General features: G+C 32.3%; 2 protein-coding genes across 19 annotated transcripts in view; both read left to right on the forward strand.

Annotated features, from left to right (window-relative positions):
* Positions 1 to 15,362, forward strand: part of LOC145323761 (uncharacterized) — a 180,757-nt gene that overhangs the window by 141,382 nt on the left and 24,013 nt on the right. For all 18 annotated transcript variants that reach the window (XM_080166277.1, XM_080166278.1, XM_080166269.1 and 15 more), the window contains 3 exons: positions 236 to 448; positions 549 to 764; positions 1,013 to 1,189. In XM_080166277.1, coding sequence (XP_080022403.1) covers positions 236 to 448; positions 549 to 764; positions 1,013 to 1,189 — 606 coding nt within the window. The remainder of the gene's footprint in view (positions 1 to 235; positions 449 to 548; positions 765 to 1,012; positions 1,190 to 15,362) is intronic.
* LOC145323763 (uncharacterized) lies at positions 6,549 to 11,659 on the forward strand. Its single transcript, XM_080166287.1, has one exon. The coding sequence runs from the start codon at positions 6,559 to 6,561 to the stop codon at positions 11,626 to 11,628; it is 5,070 nt and encodes a 1,689-aa protein (XP_080022413.1). The 5' UTR covers positions 6,549 to 6,558; the 3' UTR covers positions 11,629 to 11,659.

Consider the following 15,362-nt stretch of genomic DNA (forward strand, 5'->3'; position numbering starts at 1 on the left):
AATCCCCAACTCTCCAATAACTTATGGCAGAAATAGAATTTACTCTACTACTCTATGGAAAAGGTTCTATTTGATTCTACACTTCACTTTCTATTGATATTTATATTAAAAATCTTTAACAATTCTGTTTTAGCTTAGTGTAAATTTAAAAAATTTAGATAAAGGAATCAAACTGAAATTGTTTTATGAAACAATCTATATATTAAGTTTTATAAATGTTAAATAAAATCTCTAGAACCTGAAATGCTGGAGAAGCCTAGCTCTGATGAGTATGATGAGAGGCAAGACCATGTGACTGCCGAGCAGCCGCCTAGACCAGCTGACTCCAGTGAGACAGAAGACGACATTAGACCAGATGATCACATAACCGCTGAGCAGGCAAGACACCCAGCTGACTCAAGCGAGACGGAGGATGACCTCAGACACCATATGCCGGCAGAATCTTCAGGTTGGGAAAAAAATATTTAAAATTTGCATCTATAAAGATTTTAAGGAATTAATTTATTTTACTTACCTAGTCATTTATTACTATAAATCTTTTTTTATAGAAACTGAAGATGATATCAGACAGCCCTGCAGACAACCAGCCGAGTCATCAGAGACAGAGGATGACATTGGTCAAGCCACCAGGGGAGCACCAGGAGGCATGGCTCCCACTGCTGTGGCCGACTCATCTGCCACTGAAACAGATGATGCCCGTCATCAAACTGAAACAGCTGAATCTGACTCTGATTCTGATTCTGACAGTGACAGCAAGCCATCAGGTATTTATTCATTGATAAATAATCTATGTACTGTTTTTTCCTAGACTTTATAAACTCCTTCTGCCACTTATTACCTTTTAATTGTTTTAGGGGAAATTTTAAATCAAGAAATATAAAAAGATCTACCTTGTCTTTAGTGTTCTAAAATCATGTTCCATATGATTACTTATTAAAACTTTAGATCTCTAGGTGTAATATGTTTAAGGCTTTTTTTACCTGACTTCTAAAATTAATTTTATTTTATTTAGGTGCTAGAGGAGCAGCAGGCACTAGACAGCTTCTAGAAAAGTCCTCAGCTGATGAGAGAGAGGCTGAAAGTGATTCAGAGCCAGAAGAGAAAGAAAAGGAGGAAGTTGAGGAAATAGGAGAGATTACTACAACCACTGTTGAGGAAGGAGAACTTGTTGATAGAAGAGGAGTTGAAGGTAAGGAATTAAATCATAATTTTATGAATTTTTTTATCATGATTAAAGGAAAGAGAAATTGGCAATTTATAGATTTTCAATCTGTAGCAATCAATTTATTTAAAGATAAGAATCTAATTCTACAGTGCCAGTTTCTTTTTCCTTTTTGAATGAAATAAATTATCAATCAATTACAATAGGTCTTTGTAGTTTTATTGTACACATAGGTATATTACACATTGATGTTTCAATAGTTTTTACACAGGCTTAATGTGATTGATTGATTTTTCACACACAATTATGTGGGTGATTAGTAATTAAATATCCAGAATAATATCCTTGTAGATTTTTATTTAATCTAGATCATAACTTGGAATAATGATTGTTTCTAAATAATGTAATATGTCAAAAAAAATATTTGTATTTAATAATAAGAAACAATTATTTATGCCAAACTTCTAGAAAAATATTCAGATATAATTAAAATTAAATAATTTTAAAAAAAATATTATTATTCATTTCCAAAAATGAAATTAAAGAAGGGGGTTAAGTAGGTTAGGAATTTATTTTTATAATGCCTCAAATTGGTAGAATTTATTTGGTGAAGTCATTTTATAATTATAAGTCATTCTAGCCTTATTTTATCAATATATTCTTTTTATAAAAGCATTATAATCTAAACCCAGGCTTCTATTGGTTTAAAATACCTATAGGTATTTTATATAATTAAAATTAAAACTATAATGTTTATTGATTTCTCATATCTAGCTAGACACAATTTCAACTTATGATCACAATGGTCTATTTATTGCAAAATGTCAAAAGATCAACATTGAAATATTTTTTAAATCATAAAGAAATTTATTTGGTTGATTTAAAACAATTTGGCCTACTGTGCAAGAAATTGTGGTATTAATACAGAATAATACAATGAAGTCAATGGGAAGCCTTATCAATATAATACTTGTAAGGCTTCAACAATCCCCTTTATAGTTCAAGTAGGACATAATATTTAAGAAGGTCATATTGCTTCTACATACTTCTTTCTTCCTTTTTCCCCCTTTGACCAACCTCTAAAATTTCCCTTCTTATTTTTCTTCCCCTTTTTCTTTTCAGTGCCATGAAGCTAGAATTGATAGCTTATCTACCTTCCCCCCGACACCCCCCTGTTATAAAAATAACCATCAACCATCTCTAAACAAAATCTCCCCCCTGGCAAGTAGGCCATGTCTTAATCTTCTGCTCAGGTGATTGTTTGTGAAGCCAGTGCATATAGTCACCAGTTATTCCTTCAGTTTCATATATAAGCTTCAACTGTAACAATTGGAATATAAGACAAATTTGTGTTTCACTGCTAAATACTAGTTACTTTACATTTAGTCCCAAGGATTGCTGTGATTTTACAATAAACAAGGAAGCCTAGGTTTAGTTTATATTTGCTACATAGCTTAATCTTATAAAAAATTATATCATTATCCTATAATTATATTTTGATGACTTAAAAATTGTGTTTAAATATCTAAGAACTTGACAAAACTGCCTTTTTTAATTTTCTCTGCTTACCTTAGTTTACATACATGACTGAAAGTTTTTGATAATTTTAATAGAGTCAATTTATTGTTATTTTAAATGACTTCACCAAATAGATCTTAATACTCAATTCTTGGTTCTAATTGGTGGTTATCTAGAATGTAGGACACTTTACAGTAAGATTTATCTTATTTATTCTATGTATCAAGTATCAATTATATATTTCTCTAAAGTTAGAACCCCCATACGTTGATTTTTGTCTAGGTAGAAAAAGTTGTCTAAATCTAAATAAGTTTACAAGAAAAAGAAAAACTCTTTTTCATTTGTTTGCTAAACATTTGGTTACTTATTTTTCTTATATGCATAATAATTTATTTTTGTTGTATTACTTTCTTCTCCATTTTTCTGAATATATATTTCTACCGCTTTTTTTCTCCCTATCCATGTTTTTTTGATACTGCCCATAAACAGATGTCAAAATTGACCAAGTGATCTTTGCCAATTTTGATTTGTTGAGCTGCCCATCTAAAAATGTTTTACATTTCTTTTCAAAATTTCCCTTTCTTGGTGTCTTTGTTTTTTTTTTCCTTTCAAGATCTCTGTCCTTGCAATTGTCAAGTATCTACACCCTTTACTTGGTACAACCAGCTAGTTTTATTTCAACATTTACTACAAATTCCCTTTTTTAAGACTAAAACTTTTTAGGCGGGCATCTCTTCATTAAAGTTGGAGGCAAAATCATAGAAGCTGGTGCAATACAATATTAAGGAGAAGAATACTTGATACTTGCAATGATAAAATTGACTATGACAATTTCCCTTCATGTATTAACTTATAAAATCACAAGAAGTGTAAAATATTATATTTTGACAATTTAAAAATATTGATAAAATGTTCAGCTGCCAGAGATAGCAGTGGACGCTCCTCTTCCTCTATTCCTATTTCTCCTTCCTCTAACATTCCTCCTTCAACTCATAATGTTCCAACTACAATTGGCTTTGTCACTATTGATACACAAATACATAGAGGTGCTGAAATATCGCTTGATTCAAAAGAGTTAGGTTATGAGTCACAGCTTGATGCTGGATTGGGCCAGAGCAGTCAAGAGGATCTATTATTTGGAGAAAGAAAACAAAGACCTTTAGAGAAAAAATTACAGATGCTGGTCTCTCAAGAACTTGGAACTCCAGACAGTCCAATGACAGATAGTGGTCCATTTACTGATACAGGTATCAGTAGCTTGGACAATACAGGGGCTGACAGCAAGCTGAAAGCTAAAAGGTTAAATCTTGAGCTGTTGGAGCCAACTACAGACACAGACATGGATTATTCTGAGCTAAGCCCAAGTCCTCAAGGACAAGAAGCACTTCCACCTTTATCACCTGTTCAGAGTGAGAAATCTTTATCAGAGCCCACATCAACTTCTGTTGTTACCAAAGCAGAAGCTGCTGCTGATGAGAAAGCTAGTATTGAAAAAACTGATGCAGTTCTAAGCCCCATTTTGTTCCATGACAACAAAGCTACCAGTCCAATGAGTTTAAAGGGACAAATTCAAGACCTTAAAGAGACTAAAGATGCAAGTTCTAGTCCACCCCAATTTGCAACACAATCTGCAAGCACTTCTCCCCCTAAAAAGGGTGACCTTGAACCAAGGCGTGGAAGTACAGAAGCAACCACACCTAATGATGGACCATCTCAGTCATTGCCAGATGACAGTCTTGAATTTCACATGGAGCTAAAATCAGAAACAGAAGATCTTCCTGTTGTAGATAAAACTTCATCTGATACAGATAAATCTAAAGTATTGAAAAAGGGCAACCTTAAGGTGTTATTAGTAAAGGGTAAGGATTTACAGAAGAAAGACAAGTTTAGCAAGTCTGATCCTTATGCTACAATACAAATAGAAGGTGCAACTCATAAAACAAAGACTATAAAGAACAATCATAGTCCTGAATGGAACCATGAGTTTGACATTAAGGTTGATGGCAATGAATCTTCATTTGTCCACATTGAAGTATTCAACAAGAAAACATTTGGCAAAGATGATTCATTGGGAGTTGCTGATATAGAAGTTGGTAAGCTTTTGGATGCTGGAGAACTATGGGTTGATTTACAAAATTGTAAATCTGGCCAAATATTAATTTCTTCAACTTTCCATGGAGAAACTGTTGACATTGTTGAAGAAACGAAAACTTTGTCAAAGAAAGAAAATAAGCAAGAAGCTGATAATAAAGATTCTGCTGAAGTTGAAATTATTGGTGAAGTGAAGAATATTGAAGACAAACATTTAGTTGAAGCAAAGAAAGTTGAGGAAGTGAAACCATCCATCAAAGAAAAAGCTTTTGATTCAACTGAAAAAGATGAAGATTCTACAGTTGAAAAAGTTGAAACTAAAGTAAATACTGGAGTCAAGCAAACTAAAGAAATTTTGACAGAAACTGAAGAAGCAATTGCCAAAGAGAAGGCCATTGCAAAATCTGAGGAAGCCTCTGGCCTAGAAAAAGAAATTCAAGCTGCTAAAGCTGCACTGAGAGGAGAAACTGTACAAACTTCTGATTCAAAAATTACAATTGAGGAAACAAGAGAAAGTATTCTTGTTCAGTCTTCCAGCCATGATGAAACTATTGTTAATGTGAGTGTAATGGGCGCATATCATGCAGAATCTTTGACATTAACAGAAGATGCAAGCACAGAAGAAGTTCTTAAACAAGATAATGATGCAGTAGTATCTCCTTCAGAACAACTTTTGGATAAGGCTTTAGGGGAGATTTTTGATTCAAGCAATCAGGTTGTTTCTTTTGAGGTAGAAACAAATTTATGCAATGTAGAAAAGAAGGGGAAAATAATATCTGAGATGACTCAAAAGATTGAATCTAATATTATAACACAGGAAAATAAAGAAGAGAAAGTTCTTATTCAAGTTAAAGATGTAGAACAAAAAGAATCATCTGCAAAAACAATAATCCAAGATGACAGAATTGAGAAAGATAATGTAGTCACTATAAATGAGGAGACAGTGGAAATTCATGAGACATTGACCACCAGTTCTATTTCAGTCGTTGAAGATTCTTCTAACATGAAATTTGATGAAAAACTAGATGATATGAATGTTGTAAAAAACACAACACATGAATTCACTTCAAATATTGAGAGTGCAACTGATGTTTCTCTAGAGTTGCCTGAATTGGTTAAAGAAGAACATTTAGATGACACTAAAAATGAAGAAAATATTAAGAGTTCATTATCAGAGAAGCTGCAAACTGAATCTCATACTCAATTCACTTATCCAGAGCTTACAGAAAGTTCAACTGTTGCTATTGATGATACATCCATAACTTCAACAGGGAAGACCAATACTTTGTAAAAAAAAATAATGTTTTAGAGACTAAAGAATATATAACCCAAGGACATATAAAGGGGTGAGGGGTGTTTTTCATGAAAAATACTATAATTACCTCCCAACCTTTTTTTGAGGGAGTACAACTCCCTCACACTTACCATAAATATCTAAAACGCTGCCAATAAATTACTTTGAGCCACAGTTTAAAGCCCATACGTATCACAAATCAGATAAATTTTTGACATTTTAAAAGTGGTGTAAACCACCTCTAAAATTTATGAGGGATAATTGATTATCCACAAATAAATTTAACTCCCTTCATAAAGTTTAATTATCCTTCCTACTGAGATTTTGTACTTCCCACCCTTAAAAATAAACAGCTTGTCCATTTTAGTTATAATTTCATATTTCTTGGTATAAAAACTATAAATTTCAAAATGCATTTCTTAGTAATGATGTTGCTGAGTATTTTTTCTTAATTTTTATTACAAATATTGCTATATTAATAACAGATACAAAGATGGATGACAGAAAAATAACAACTGAAGATAAAGCAAGTGAAGTAGTCAAGACAATGGAAAATACTGAAAATATTCAACTACAATCTGATATTACAGTAGATGATTCCTCAGTAGAAAATAAAACTGTTGATATACAGATGGTTTCTGTGGAGACTAAAACAGAGACAAATTTCTCTGGGGTTAAAACTGAAACCTTTGTAGCCTCTAAGGAGATTGAGTGTTCAAGTCAGATAGAGTCTGTCAATGTCAAGCAAGGAGATACTGTACACATTGTCATTAAAGAGGAAAATGTTGTTGGTCAAGATCAGGATATTGCTATAGTAGAAACTATTGAGCCATCAATTGAAGAAAATGTTGGTGACTTTGAGACAAAAGATACTCCTGCAGTAGAGGTGGAAATAAATAATTTAAGTGAGCAATCTAAAGAAGAAACTGAAGATACTGAAGTTGATATAAATGTGGCTGAGAAAGTTTCCACAGCTGTTATAAAAGAAGAAATTGACATTTGTTCACAAAAAGAAGAAATTGATTTATTAGAGGAGGGAAATGTTGAAAAACAAGAAGTTTTACTTGTAGAAGAGAAAAATGAAGAAATTATTACTGATTATCTTACTGATATAAAAGAAATGATTGATAAACCAGAAGATGTTTCACAACAACTGATAGTAGATATATATGAAACAGAAGAAAATCTGAATAAGAAAATTCAGTCTCTAAAAACTGTTGAGGTGAAATCTGATGAACACATAATCAAAGAAAGTTCAGAATCAAAGAATTCATTTGCCCAAGATGATGCTAAAACTGTTGAACATGAGGCAAGTGTTCATTTCTCTGAAGATGTAGAAATCATTGGAGAAGTAAAAGAAGATGGTGGATCTCCCAACACTGAAGAGCTAAAGGATGAAAAGGAAGTGGTAGAAAGAGAGCCTATAATAATAAAAGATGAAACTATTAATACACAAGAAATAATTAAAGTCGCTGACACTACTGAAATTAAAACTGTTATTGAAGAAACAAACATTAAAATTAATGCATCAAAATTGGAAGAAATTACTAAATCAGTTGATAAGGAGACAGTGTCAATAATTGAAGCAAATGACCAGAAAGAATCGGTTAGTTCTTGTGTCAACGTAGAAATCATTGGAGAAGTTAAAGATGATGGTGCAGCTCCTATCACTGGGAAGCTAAAGGATGAAAAGGAAGTGGTAGAAAGAGAGCCTAAAATAATAAAAGATGAAACTATTAATACACAAGAAATTAAAACTGTTATTGAAGAAACAAACATTGAAATTAATGCATCAAAGTTGGAAGAAATTACTAAATCAGTTGATAAGGAAACAGTGTCAATAATTGAAGCAAATGACCAAAAAGAATCAGTTAGTTCTTGTGTCAACATAGAAATCATTGGAGAAGTTAAAGATGATGGTGCAGCTCCTATCACTGGGAAGCTAAAGGATGAAAAGGAAGTGGTAGAAAGAGAGCCTATAATAATAAAAGATGAAACTATTAATACACAAGAAATTAAAACTGTTATTGAAGAAACAAACATTAAAATTAATGCATCAAAGTTAGAAGAAATTACCAAATCAGTTGATAAGGAAATAGTGTCAATAATTGAAGCAAATGACCAGAAAGAATCAGTTAGTTCTTGTGTCAACATAGAAATCATTGGAGAAGTTAAAGATGATGGTGCAGCTCCTATCACTGGGAAGCTAAAGGATGAAAAGGAAACAAGAGAAACAGATACTATTTTAATAAAAGATAAAACTATCAATACACAAGAAATGATCAAAGCTGCTGATGCTACTGAAATTAAAACTAAAACTGAAAAAATAGATATTGAAAATAATTCATCAAAGGTTGAAGAAATTGCCTGCAAGGGTATTCTACGAGTAACTCTTGTAAAGGGTCAAAATCTGGAGAAGAAAGATTTATTTGGAAAATCTGATCCTTATGCAACTATCCAAGTTGGAGACAACAAATACAAGACAAAGGTTGTAAATAATAATCAAAATCCTGAATGGAATAGAGATTTTGATATATGTGTAGATGGAAATGAAAATGCCTCTGTTCATATTGAGGTATTTGACAAGGATACATTTGGAAAGGATGATTCTTTGGGAATGGTTAATGTTGAAATTGGTAAACTAATGCAAGTTGGTGAAATGTGGGTTGACCTGACCAATTGTAAATCAGGTCAACTTTTTATAACTTCAACTTTTAGAGAAATTGTTGACCTAACTCCTGTAGTTGAAGAAGCAAAAGATAATGATACTCTTGTAAAAGATAAAACTGTGGAAAACATTAAATTTGAAGAGGCAAATCTTCAAGATGAAATATCACAGCCTTATGGTGAAAGTTTCTCAGTAGATTCTAAAAAAGAAATCAATGTACAGGAAACAACAGAGTCACATTTAGATTCAGTACTAATGCAAAGCTCTAATATAAAAGATATTGAAACAATAAATTTAGACATTAGTAAAGTTTCAAATATTGATGCTACTCAGTCTTGTAATAGTAATGAGGAACAAATCTTTTCTGAGGTTAAAGAAGTTATTACCATTGTTGAAATGTCCAAAGAGCAAGTAAAAAATGAAGGTAGGCAGCTAGAAGAGGTTTCTAATAAACCTATTATTCAGGAACCTGCTGATATATCTCAAACTATAGCTAAAGACGAAACCAAGGTTGACATTTTTGAAGAAGTTACAGAGGACAAAGTTTTGAAAACACAAACAATAGTCGAAGAATTTTCAACTGGAAGTATTGAAATCAGAACCTCAACTAATTCTGAAACAACATGCTCCAATTCCTCTCTGCAAACTAAGGAAGAAAAGTTGGGAAGTTGCCATGATACATTTGAAATAATTTCTGTAACTGAAAGTAAAACTGCAACAGCTGATGTTGAATCCATTCAGACTTCAGATGCTGTAAAGAAAGATCAAGAGACCATAGACGTTCCCACTGACAAGAACTTTATCAGTAAAGAAATGGAGATTCATGATGATACTGCAGCAAGAACAAGACCAGTTGAAGAAATTGAAGGGTTCACTGTTGTACAAGAAAACCTTTCTGACCAAGTGGAAGAAAAAGTATTAGAAAGAGAAGATTCTGGTTATATTCATGTTTCTGTCAGCTCAGATGATACTGAGGACAGAAAAAATCAGGAAATTGCTATAAATGATGAGGCGAGCCAGGATATAATACATAAAGAAGTACAAAGCCTTAAAAATGCAGAAACAAAAGCAACATCAGAGCTATCTAGTGTTATTACCCAACAATCTGAAACAATGGGTTCTTTTGATCTTTTTGGAGCTCTTCAAAGGATGCACGAGACATTTGATTCCAACACTGTACCGATTGCAACATCTACTGTTACAGCAAGTGTTTCTTCAACTTCAGTTTCTCACTCCTTTACCACTTCAAGTATTGTAAGTGGATCATCATCAAAGTCTGCTGAAGGTGACTTTACAATTGATGAAGAAAAGTCAGCTGGACTCATTGTTCCACTTGCATCTACTGAGTCTCTACAGTCTGTTTCATCATCATTTAAAGAGTCAGCATCATCAACTTTTATTTCCTCTAGCTCATCTGTTGTATTTTCCTCAGCTGATATGTCTCAAGTATCAGGAAATATAACATCAAGTGAGTCATTAAAAAGTGTCATGGACAGTACTCAATTTTCTAGAACTTCAACAACTGAGTCATTAGAGACTTCTTCCCAACTAGCAACTACTTCTGCAGTTGCTTCTTCTGTACATTCATTTGCATCTTTTAGCCAGGGAGAATTTACTTCCCAAGAAGAGGTTACTACAGTTGACTCTGGTAAGTTGTACACTGAAGTTATTGATTGTAAAGATGAGCAAGTTGAATCCATTGAGTTTAAAGCAGATGAAGATGATGGTCTTTTAGAGACTGTTTCAAATCTACAGCGCAGTGCCTCAGACAAAATTGAGCAGATAATGAAAACAATTCAAGAAGTTGATGCAAATTTAAACATTGAACAAGAAGTTGTTGAAATAAGTGATGGGCTAACTGAATCATATATACATATTACAAAGGTTGAGTCTAGCTTGCCAGCAAAAGAGAAAAGTAAAGACAGCATTTTAAGTTTTGAACATGAATCTTTGGATATGAAAGATGGATCTCCTACAGGTTCAGATATTGTAAGTTCTGAACAATATCCCCACCTTACTAGACCTTCAGAGGAACCAGAGGATGAAGAAATTCCTACTCAATTTGAAAATATAACTAGTTTTAGGGCTCACTTTGTACAACCAATGTATTCCTCCACAGAAGGAGATTTAAAATCAACTTTGGATGCTATTAATCAGGATGTGAAACCTGATTTAAAGCAGGAAGATTATTCTAATGATGGCAAATTATCACAGAAATCATTGACTGCAGATAAATCTGCCGATGCTTCTCCTAGGCATACAATATCAACAACTAGTAATAAAGCTAAATTAGATTCAGATGCTGAAAGTGGATTAGAAATTCTTTCCTCAGCTGATATGGTTTCATCAACAACTAGAGAATTAGAGTCTGTAACACTAGAAAGTGGGGTTTTGGATTGTGCATCGATGTCAGATAAAACTCTTGAAGGAGGATTTGCTAGCATGGACTTTGTAACTGATATTGATGATGACTCTAAAGACATGACTACCAAGTCAATTGAATCTATGGATATAACTTTTGTTGAGGATAAACAATCATCTTCAGTAGATGAAGTAAAAACTGTAAAAGAAGACAACAAGGAATTAATTCAACCAGTTCTTCTGGCAAAATGTTTACAAGAAAAAGTATTCTGGAAATCAGATAGTTCTCAAAATCAAACAGTCGAATTTAAAGAGGAAACCATTGCTGTAGTTACTAAAGGAAGTGATGAACATGAGCAAGAAGTTGTAAGTGGTAGCTCATCTCCAGGAGTGAGCACAGAATCGGAAGTTTCTTTCTTGAGTAATGATCAATCTAGGGAGAATATTACTTCCTCCAAGTCACCTTTGTCTGCCTTGAAAAGTGTTTCTCCCGAAGGAATATTTCTTACAATTCTTATTTTCCTCTTGAATTAGGTTACTTTGAATAAATATTTTTTTTGTTCATATTGGGGTTCTAGATATTCATTAATTCAATTGTTCATGAATCAAGTATTTTTTGTTTAAAATTTTATCTTAATGTTTATTCCATGATATTCAATTCTAAGAAATAAATTGATAGGGTCAAACTACTCCCTCCCTGGTAGTCCAGTTAAGGCTGGCTCATCCAAATCTGTTAGAAAATTAACATCTGAAAGCTTTTCATCAGAAAATGATATTTCAAAAAGTTTGGAAATTATTTATGTTGAACCTGAGGTTGACCAAAAAGAACTTGTTGCCCACTATCGTATGTCCTCACCAGGAGTTGATCAGGTTAAAGAGTTTCAAAAGCGTAAACCCTCCTTCACACAACTAAAGCGTCCATTGTCAACAGATCCTGTTAGTAGTACAACAAGATCTGATTCACCAGACAAGGGCAGTCAGTCAGAGTCTGATTTGCCCATAACAAGCTCCAGCTCAGAACCCTATGAGATGGCCATGGCAGTAGCAACATCTGGCGATTTCACACCCTATGTATCAGATGTAGAACCTTTACTGGCTAAAACTTTACCCTCCCCAACCAAAATCATTCGTGCTTCATCTCCTTATGAAGAACCTCAAATTACTGAGGAAATCCTTTCCCCTATCCTATCTGTTCATTCCTCTACCCCTGTGAGGAGTCCTGAGAAAAAGTTTGAGTATGTGGAAGGTAAAGACACACACACAACTGCAGAGTAAGGCACTTGCTCATACTAGATATTGGGTAGTCAGGTCACTGCTGCATGCTTCAATTATGCTTAAACAAGTTTTTTCATGTTTTCCCCCATTTTTATTGTTTTTCTTTGGTTGCTTATAATTATCAAATGATATATAAAAATATCTAGTTAAAATTTAAAAAGGGACTAATTTAAAAAAAGATTAAAACAATGTATAATAAAGAAAAACAACTATAGTAGACTTACATACAACAAAAAAATGATTTACTACTAACTATTATTAGGACTGTGTGTGTTTTTAATTTCATTTTATTCAGTTTTGCTTGATTTTGCTTAGGTTTATTCCTTGCCAATAATATATACTTCCAAAAAAAATCAATGGTAAAATTACTAAGAAAAATCAATGATTATTGGCCAAGGTATTTTTATATCTGCTTTTAATGTTACAAATATGTTTGTCTCTAATTGTTTATCACAAAAACAAGGATGACAACATCCATAAAAGCGAAGCTCTGAAACGGTAGGACAAACGGACATTAACACTTGTATAATGTCAGAACTGAATAATCAGAATGCGAATGTATAAAAGCAAAATTGTAAGTAAATTTGTTGAAAAACTGCTTGATACAGGATAATGATTATGGACATACTTACATTTTTAGGACTTGATTATAAAGTTGCTTCGCTTAAAATATTGTTTTTTGATGTCTCAGGAATCAGTATACCAAAAATCAGACCAATCGAATAATTAGGTCACATACAAATTTGTTGTTAAAAATGTAAAAAAATCAACATGTTTAAAATGGACGTACGGACATTCTGGTAATGATTATAGAGTTGCTACGCTTTCTAACTCGTACCTAACTATTACAGGAATCACCATGCAAAATTTGAAATCGATAGGACAATTCTAACATGCCTAAATTAACGAAAAAAGCTATTTAAAAAAGTAAAAAAAATCAACATGTTTAAAATGGACGTACGGACATTTTGGTAATGATTATAGAGTTGCTACGCTTTCTAAATCGTACCCAACTACTACTGGAATCATCATACAAAGTTTGAAATCAATAGGACAATTCTAACATGCCTAAATTAACGATTAAAAGCTATCTATCTCGGACGGACGGACGGACGGACGTACGGACGGACGTACGGACGGACGGACGGACCGACCCTAATTATAGAAAAGCTTCGCTTTTAAAAAGATAACTGTGTTTTATCAAAATAGATTACCCTGATTTTTTATAATTAACCTAACATATTTTACTAAAATTAGTGTTAGCTGATAAACTTTATCAAACCATGTTTATATGTTTTTAAAGCTAGAGATTTTTCTATGTATTTTAGAGTGCATGATTAAAAATTAAAAATACATTTGAAAACATGTATATAAAATACTCAAAATGTCACATAATGGTTATTTTATAGAGTACAATATATTAATTAAGTTTTATAAAATTTGATACATATATCTTGGGAAAATAAGATTTGGTATATATTTTTTTTATATGCATATATTTGGGGAGATTTTTCAAAATTATTAAAGAGGTTTTAATCCGTTTATTTTAATACTGCTAAATTGCTGAGAATTTAAATTTTTAAGTAAATGAACACCCATTATGCTTAAATATAAATGAGACCAGTGCACGTGAGTCAGGAAGAAAAACACTAGAGATGCAAAGCGATTGAATATAAAAAGTTTGAACTAATACTCATTTGTTTTTATATAATCATGAATTTAGCTTCTTTGTTATTTTATTTTAATATCCAATTTTAGACATCTAACCAAATTCATTTTTTTGTCCAAAGTAACGACTATTCATAGCATAGCTGCTACTCTATAAGCTATAATATGATAGAGCGGAAACGTGAATTTATTAGCTGCCATTAATGGGGAATTTTTATAAAGTGGACATTCATTGGTCAGCATATTTTTTTTTAAATCTTCTTTATTAAATAGTACCCAGCTGTTAAAAAATCCGCATGGAAACTAAGGGAACGACGCATGCATACGTCGCAATACTATTATTTTCCTTGATGTAAAAAAACGACATATATGCACGCACTTGAGCTCATACGATGCTTTTTTAATATTTTTCTCGATATGCTCTTACGACGTACGTGTTTTTAAATGCATCGCGTTTTGGACCAGTTTTGCGATGGAATAATGAAAAATGCGTCGGTTTTATTTATTTGTGGAAAAAATAAAATGACGCCGTTTGCATCATGTTGGTGTGGGTTAGACATTACTAAATATTAACACGTACTTATAAATAAAAGTACTTAAAGATTAAAGGATATACTCATCTTTTACTTCTAAAATGGAAATTGAGTGAAGTGATTTCATGATATTTCTCTTTACTTAGCTAGATTATAATCCTTACCATGCTATACTGGAAATGAATAAATTTGTTATACTGTTGTCTATAGTTTAGATTTTGTAATGATTTAAAATAAAATATTTCAAAGTACCAAAACACAATGAAATGGGAAACCAATTTAAATAAGATTTACTTTTATCATTTAAAAAAAAACCATACTTACATTTTAAAAAAATAAAAAAATTACAGTTTTTTCTAAAAAGTAAGAGACACCTGACAGCAAAAATTTGAACTATATATAGACACAAATTACCATCCCTATTTAAATAAAATTTCATCATTTCAAGGTCACATTTATTTCAATTTAACGACGTTCACATACGACGTAGAAGTTGTTATTTTTTAAAATTAAACTACACAATCAATTAGCTACATTTTAAAAAATTTGTCAACGTTTCTGTGCGTCGTGTGTGTTGTAATTTTTATGAAAGAAAATGGAAAGGTTTAACAAGTAACAATTTTAACAAATTCTCGACGCATTAATAAGGCAATAGCGTTACCTTTTCTTATAAACCGACGCATTTCTTATAATGTAACGTATGAATGTGTCGTTCAGCCATCCTCTATGCGGCTTTTTGAAAAGCTGGGTAAAAGATAAAAAATAATAATTTTCTTTAGAAATTGATGTCCT

This window comes from Acartia tonsa, chromosome 7 (assembly GCF_053477335.1).
Source record: "Acartia tonsa isolate MP-2025a chromosome 7, ASM5347733v1, whole genome shotgun sequence".
In the NCBI taxonomy this organism is placed as follows: Eukaryota; Metazoa; Arthropoda; class Copepoda; order Calanoida; family Acartiidae; genus Acartia; species Acartia tonsa.